General features: G+C 32.7%; 1 protein-coding gene across 1 annotated transcript in view; it reads right to left on the bottom strand.

Moving 5' to 3' along the window:
* Window positions 1-8,617, bottom strand: part of LOC125648441 (protein PIF-like) — a 33,962-nt gene that overhangs the window by 14,789 nt on the left and 10,556 nt on the right. Inside the window, exon 7 of the mRNA XM_048875563.2 lies at window positions 3,873-4,018. Within this exon, the coding sequence (XP_048731520.2) occupies window positions 3,873-4,018 (146 nt within the window). The remainder of the gene's footprint in view (window positions 1-3,872; window positions 4,019-8,617) is intronic.

Here is an 8,617-nt window from a genome sequence, read left to right as displayed (position 1 = left end):
GATAACGAAATTAAATCATAATCCCCAAAAGAATACAAAATCAAGAGGAAGGCAAACATCGACCCCTGGATTTACCAGATACCTAGAAGGAGTAAGCATCCCTGTTGACCGTTTATACCCGCCGTGAGCCCTAAATCTTGATCAGGTAAACGGAGTAATCCGTACTTAATGATTTGAATTAGTAAATTAGATCGTTGTAACGACTGTTGAATTTGCGGAATGCTGACTTTAACAGAGGCTGTTGAAACCCCTGTAACGTTAACTTATTTGTCAGTAGCCTTCCTCGATTAAAGAATTATCATACGTAGAATTTGTCCTCGTGTATCGAATCAGTTGAGAGGCATAACACCATTTGCAGGTGATAATGGAATATTGCTACACAAATATTGGAAGTTGATTATGGAGAAACTACTGCCATCTCTTTTGTCATGTTGTTAGTTTGTCATTGACGTCTATGTTCAATAAAATGTCCAAATATGAAGCAGATATGGAAGACGATGGAAATCAACGTATGGATAACAATAAATATTGTTAATAGACAGAATGTCCTTAATATATCTAAATGTCGAGTTGAATGCTACAGCAAGAGATTTTTTGTCATATAGAAACTAGCTTGTGAATTAATTCTGAGTCATAAGAATACAAAATATATCAGCTAACAATAGAGCACAATTTGTGTCCTTAGGAATTCCAACAGACTGTTGGAAGACTTGGTCACCAAAAACTACGTGAATTCTGTCAATGAAGAACTCCAGCATCTTTTTATCAACTTCGGAGTGATTGTGCATAGAATCAGAGTGGTGTTTAAGAAAGTAATTTTTGGGATGACTATAGCACAAAATACGAATATTTCCGCATTCCAATTTTATTGAAAAAAAACAGCTTTATATGATGTTAAAAAGTCTGGTCTTTAATTCATCGTGAGGAATGGTCTTGTAAAGTGATTCGGGAAAAAAATTATTTACTAAACGTTCTTTGGAATTTTTAAGAATCCACAGTTGATTTATACCACTCTTCTCATAAATATTTCCGTGCGGAGTAAGGACTGGGGGAGCACTTATTAGACCCTGCAATGTATCTCTGTAAGGGTTTTTGTGTATTTTTTTTAATTAAGTACTGGTATGGTGACTTATATCCATTCGTTCCATTGACTGGGATATCAAATGTGTTTAAAACTGAAACATGGTTTTGATGAATTTCGTCCATGAAAACAGAATTGATTTATAAGATGAATTACCAATTGCGGAATTAAAGCCAAGTTCGTTTAAAATACGGTTGTAAAAATGAGTCGTACACAAGCTTGGTCAGCTGGAGCCAATACATATTCGTTAAGTAACATTTTTAATTCTTTCACCACTTCTGGTTTATTAAACATAGAAGGATAGATTGTACATGCTTTTGTATTAATGTGTTTAAGTGCTTGTCTCAGAGAAAAACAGGCAAAATCAGAAAAATATTCCAGAAGGGGGGTCAAAACTTTTCAACAATGGTAATATCTTTTTAATATAGGTCAAGTTCATTTTATTTATAGTAATACGAGCAAGCTGCATTTCGGTCAATCCCTACAAGAAAATTGTCTAAAATTACCGATTTTTTGTGATAAATTGAATTACTTAATATTAGTTTTATGAATTAAAACTTTTTGGTATGGTGAAATATACAGTCTAATGTATCATTGCGACTGTTGGATGATATACCATGTTCGACACATTTAAAGGGGGGTGCGACAAACATGGCCTACTATTTAAGATATTCATTTTTAGTGAACTTTGAGCACCTATATCATGTAAGGTAGACAAGAAATATGATTGGTTATATTTCCATATTTTCAATGTACTTATCATCCATTAAGAAATTTAATATAAATGGGCTTCGCATTTTCATTTAGTTTGAGAGTAAATTGCCCTGAGCTTGCACATCGATAAATTCTTCAAAAAGAATGTTTAATCCTTTAATATATATGAGCACTGTGCAAACTCATTAAGGCCTATGATTGTCTTGTTATGATTTAACTAGAGGGGAATCTGATACACGAGATGAAATGTGTGCATTATTTCAAAATTGTTGGACATTTTTTGTGTATAATCAATATGATTTGCATAATATTCAATGAATTATCAATTTCAACATTAATATTTATTAAAAAAAAATATATAATGATGAATTGTTTTCATTTGATATTAATATATTGGTGCATATAGTATATAAACATCACCATGAGTTAATTATATTGACTTTTCAGATTTCCTGAGGGTACCCATTTTACAACCCTTGCCAAAAGAAACGATATTATTTGCCCAGCTCAATATTTTTATGAGTTGATAACATATGATAGAGCTTTTATTAGATTAACACAAATTTCACAAATTTGACCTACTTCGGAAGACTGAGGGCTTTGAAGATAGTCAAAAAATGCTGAGTCAGCATTTTGTTTTTGAAGGCATCAGTACTGGAGTATGATACAGAATTTCCACATCATATTTGGTTTAAATTGCAGCACAAAGGAGGTACTTGTTTATGTCTTCACAGAACTGTATTGTCTTTCTTGGTTATCTAGACATCAAGCACCAAATATAGCTAAAAATACTGTATTTTGGTATTATAAGAGAGACTAATAGGCCTTGAATAGGTGGCGCTTTATAACAAGAATGTACATGAATATTTCAACAAAATATTTTGTAAATGGAGATAACACCTACAGGTGGTTCTCCATGCAAAATATCACAATGATTGGTTACATGTGCTTCTGGACTGTTTTGCATGGTTTTATCTGAGACAACCACTTAATATGTGATTTTAATATCCCTCTTATGCTTTTTATCCATTCTGATAAGGCGTCAAGTCTTAATATTTAACCCATCGACTTGCTAATTTTACTTTATTTGATGAAGACTGTATGCACATTTTTCTGAACTTTGTTATCTATGTATTTTTTTTTTTTTTTTTTTTTTTTTTGGTAATTATCGTAAGAAATTACATCCTAAATGATCGTCTTTTCCTGGATTTTTGAAATTTTTATGAAAAAGTTAATAGTTTCCTACCATTTTTCTTGTCGCGTGTATTGAGAGAGTTCGTAAAAAAGATTCCCATTGTAACTACATAAGTATCTTTCTAAAGACAAAGTCATCGGCAGAAAGTTTAAATATTCATCGCGAAGTCTTTGAAATCAAAATATGACGTTTTCGTTAAATAATAAAAGATCATTTCTGACGTTAAATTGCCGCAATATTATTGGTTGAAAGAGTTGTTTGATTTTGTTATACGAAATTATTGTAGTTTTAAATTCTTTGAGGGGCCGATCTTTTTCTATCTTATCACAAACATGTATACTGTATTTATATTACTTGAAACACATTTTGTTCATGGAAAACTGTTTAGCAATTTAGAATGTTCGCAATTTTTTTTAAATACAGTATTAAATGAATTTTGAGATGATGATGAACATCCATATCAGTTGTAAAATCATATCTATCAAGTCCTTCAAAAACTTAAAGGAAAAAATTCATATTCTCTGTCTAATAATTAATTCTCTGTTTCCCTGTGCTCACTATCATAATATACAATGTATGAATTTTGAAGGGCAAAATTAGATTAATATTTTACGCGATTGTTATATACAAACTGTCTGTAAAACACTTTCCTGATTTAATGACAAAATACTTTAAGTTAAAACACTTTCCTGATTTAATGACATAATACTTTAAGTTAAAACACTTTCCTGATTTAATGACATAATACTTTAAGTTAAAACACTTGCTTGATTTAATAACATAGTACTTTCAGTTAACACTTGCCTGATTTAATGACATGTTACTTTCACTTAAAACACTTGCCTGATTTAATGACATGATACTTTAAGTTAAAACACTTGCCTGATTTAATGACATAGTACTTCCAGTTTCCCATGTTTACAGCTGTTGGGCTACTCGGGCTCTCGATGGACGTTAAGATTTGTGTATGTTTTGTTTCTCTGTTGTAGAGAAAGCTTTTACACTTCTGAATTTCAAGACAAATGGCGATGCTATGAATGACAGACAGCGATGCCACAAAGCCAGAAGAGTTTAAAAGGTGAGAAAAATCGCCTTCTCCTTCAAAGCAACTTGTGGTTTTTGCGATTGTTTCGGCATTTGTAAAAAGAATAAACAATCCCAGCAACAAAATGAAGACCCCCTCGACACGCTGACATAACGCCAGCTTCGTCATCTCGCTGTTCCTGCTGACAACTGATTTTGTGTTATGGTGTGTTAAATAGACATTCGATCAAACTTGTTAAAATCCCTCCTACAATTTTGAATTTAGAATTTTGTGTGAATTCCTATATTTTATTAGTTAGAGTAACACTCATAGCTCTGTACATCATTAATATTTCATAGACAAGCTTTTTCAGGTATAATGACAATCGATGGATAACAACTTTTTAGAATTGAGATGAACATTTAAATTGTACGTAGTGGCAGTACTGGTACTTAATACTAATAGCAAGACTATGTTTTAAGTATTTTCTTGTGGTAGGATATGTATGACCTTACCTCATTACTGCAAAAGAGAATTAGCACTCCCTATGTGTAGTGTTAACACGGACTGGCCCGTATTGAAAATAAACATTGTTAGAGGCACAATGTGAAATGTTCTGATATTTTTAAACACAGTTTAGAAAAGAATCATTAGAAGAGTTCGAGATTTGGTAGTGAAAATTACATTTGTTATTGATAAATGTTCGCTATCAAATAATAGATATTTTTATTGATAAATGTTCGCTATCAAATCAATAATAGATATTTTTAGTGACACTTGGTTCAGTTTCGTATTAAGTTTTGCTCGTAGAGAATATTCGATGTATACTCGTCATGAATTAAACCGACTTGAAGCATCGCAGTTCATACCCTCATGTATTTTCAAAGATGAAATTTATTTTCTATATTCTCCTGCATTCTACTTTCACTTCTGTCGGAATTCCCAGCTGTTGATCATGAAATGGAGGTAGTACAGTAAATATATCCAGATTAATATGCACCGTTCATCACTGTAACGCATTCATCATGACATTGCTATCATTACAATGCAAGATATCAAAGACAAAAAATATGAATTCGTTAGATCGAGGCAGGCTACGGACAAAAAAGTTGATGTTTTCAGGGGGTTCAACAGTCTCGTTTAAAGTCAGCATTTCGCAAATTATTTGGTCGTTCAATGATCTAATTCGCAAATACAAACTGTCGCTTGGTCAAATGTCCTTTTTGGGTCTGTGTAATTGTTCATTTTCCTTTATGACTTTATGAATAAAAAAAATATCAAAAACTATATCACATATATGACCCCCTAGCGCAAACATCCGTGCATCAAAGGACCCCATTGGAAATAAGCTTTCGACCTTTCACGGGTTATCCTTGGTATTTATGTTTGTATGTATGTATACTATATACCAAATAAAAACTGTCCATTTACGCATTCATCAAAATATTTACTGCAGGATGTATTCCTGAAATAGGGAGTCCTGTATTTGATGTTTTTGTCTGCTAGCTTGTTTTCGGTTTGCTCCGATATAACTTTCACCTAAAGAAGTATAAGTCATGCAGTATATGCCATATTAGCTTTAACAGTGAACAATTTTAACACATACAAACGTATTTTACTCCTGACAAGTATCATAGTGAGGATCCTTACATTTTGAATCCTTGTGTTTCTTCATTTGTCGTGATTTGGACGTAGTAAGTTTCTTGGGGTTTGACTGTTGCCGTCCCGGGATTTGGTCAAAAATAAGAATAAAACAGTCATCCGGTGCTGAGTAGTAAACAAACATAAAATGTTATGTATTGGGCAAATCGACTTCCAAACATGCAGTTTATTTCGTGGTGTAACTTTCCCTCTAAAAATCCTAATACAGTGAAACCTGTCTAATCCGACATGCACTGGGAGACATTAAGTACAGGGAAACCTGTCTAATCCGACATGCAATGGGATACATTAAGTACAGAGAAACCTGTCTAATCCGACATGCACTGGGAGACATTAAGTACAGGGAAACCTGTCTAATCCGACAAGCAATGGGAGACATTTAGTAATGGGAAACCTGTCTAATCCGAAATGCAATGGGAGACACTTTTGTTGGATTACAAAGTGTGTTGGAATAAACAGTGTAAAAACAATGAAAACATGAAGTTGAGAATAAAAATAAAGGTCAGAAGGCCCAGTTTGTACAGATGTCGGATTAGACATTTTATACACTGTACTAGTGTAGCATACGTTAGAGCTACTTTTGTTCCCATCGCTGTTCCTTTAATTTGTAAAAAAAAAAAAAAAAAAAAAAAACACCTGGGGCCCGTTTTACAAAACAACTTACGACAAAGTCGCAAGTCTTAAATTGTATTACACTGTTAATTACTTTGAGTGAGTGAAGTAAAACTTTTCTGAGGCTTAATTTTCAACATTTTAAAAAAGATCTTTTGCATTTGGAGTGAACTATTTTACAATAAACTGGAAAATTCCAGTATGTAAAGTTGGCCGTAAATCGTAAGGTCATTTGTAAAACGCGCCCCTTTTACTATCGAGGACGATATCATAGTTTCTAATACTAATTCTTCCAAATGAAGTCATTAAAAAATATGTGACAAATGTTAAAACAAACTTAAACGAAATAGACAGTTATTATAACTTTTTGAATAAAACATATTTATGAAAACCATAAACATTATTTGTTAACATTTTAATCTACCGTTAAAATCTTCAAGAATCGCGTAAATTAGACAACCATATTAACGGATCTCTTTACTACAGTTATCTCTCTCTTCAATTGGTTGTTGATTTCCTTATCTAACTACAGTTCTATGTTGATTTCCCTATCTAACTACAGTTCTATGTTGATTTCCCTATCTAACTACAGTTCTATGTTGATTTCCCTATCTAACTACAGTTCTATGTTGATTTCCCTATCTAACTACAGTTCTCTGTCTTTGATTGGTTGTTGATTTCCCTATCTAACTACAGTTCTATGTTGATTTCCCTGTCTAACTACAGTTATCTCTCTTTAATTAGTTGTTGATTTCCCTGTCTAACTACAGTTCTCTGTCTTTAATTGGTTGTTAATTTCCTTATCTAACTACAGTTCTATGTTGATTTCCCTATCTAACTACAGTTATCTCTCTTTAATTAGTTGTTGATTTCTCTGTCTAACTACAGTTCTCTGTCTTTAATTGGTTGTTGATTTCCTTATCTAAGTACAGTTCTCTCTCTCTCTCTCTCTCTCTCTCTCTCTCTCTCTCTCTCTCTCTCTCTCTCTCTCTCTCTCTCTCTCTTTAATTGGTTGTTGATTTCCCTATCTAACCACAGTTCTCTCTCTCTCTCTCTCTCTCTCTCTCTCTCTCTCTCTCTCTCTCTCTCTCTCTCTCTCTCTCTCTCTCTTTCTCTCTCTTTAATTAGTTGTTGATTTATCTGTCTAACTACAGTTATCTCTCTTTAATTAGTTGTTGATTTCTCTGTCTAACTACAGTTCTCTGTCTTTGATTGGTTGCTGATTTCCCTATCTAACTACAGTTCTATGTTGATTTCCCTATCTAACTACAATTCTCTGTCTTTAATTGGTTGTTGATTTCCTTATCTAGCTACAGTTCTATGTTGATTTCCCTATCTAACTACAGTTCTATGTTGATTTCCCTATCTAACTACAGTTCTATGTTGATTTCCCTATCTAACTACAGTTATATATTGATTTCCCTATCTAACTACATTTCTATGTTGATTTCCCTATCTTACTACAGTTCTTTCTCTTTAATTAGCTGTTGATTTACCTATCTAACTATAGTTCTATGTTGATTTCCCTATCTAACTACAGTTCTCTGTCTTTAATTAGTTGTTGATTTCCCTATCTAACTACAGTTCTATGTTGATTTCCCTATCTAACTACCGTTTTATGTTGATTTCCCTATCTAACTACAGTTTTATGTTGATTTCCCTATCTAACTACAGTTCTCTGTCTTTAATTAGCTGTTGATTTCCCTATCTAACTACAGTTCTATGTTGATTTCCCTATCTAACTACAGTTTTATGTTGATTTCCCTATCTAACTACAGTTCTATGTTGATTTCCCTATCTAACTACAGTTCTCTGTCTTTAATTAGCTGTTGATTTCCCTATCTAACTATAGTTCTATGTTGATTTCCCTATCTAACTACAGTTCTCTGTCTTTAATTAGTTGTTGATTTCCCTATCTAACTACAGTTCTATGTTAATTTCCCTATCTAACTACAGTTTTATGTTGATTTCCCTATCTAACTACAGTTCTATGTTGATTTCCCTATCTTACTACAGTTCTCTGTCTTTAATTAGCTGTTGATTTACCTATCTAACTATAGTTCTATGTTGATTTCCCTATCTAACTACAGTTCTCTGTCTTTAATTAGTTGTTGATTTCCCTATCTAACTACAGTTCTATGTTGATTTCCCTATCTAACTACATTTCTATGTTGATTTCCCTATCTAACTACATTTCTATGTTGATTTCCCTATCTAACTACATTTCTATGTTGATTTCCCTATCTTACTACAGTTCTCTGTCTTTAATTAGCTGTTGATTTCCCTATCTAACTATAGTTCTATGTTGATTTCCCTATCTAACTACAGT

Source organism: Ostrea edulis, chromosome 6, assembly GCF_947568905.1.
Source record: "Ostrea edulis chromosome 6, xbOstEdul1.1, whole genome shotgun sequence".
Taxonomy (NCBI): Eukaryota; Metazoa; Mollusca; class Bivalvia; order Ostreida; family Ostreidae; genus Ostrea; species Ostrea edulis.
Note: the sequence above shows the minus strand (reverse complement) of the source record. Positions and strands in the feature narration are given on the sequence as shown.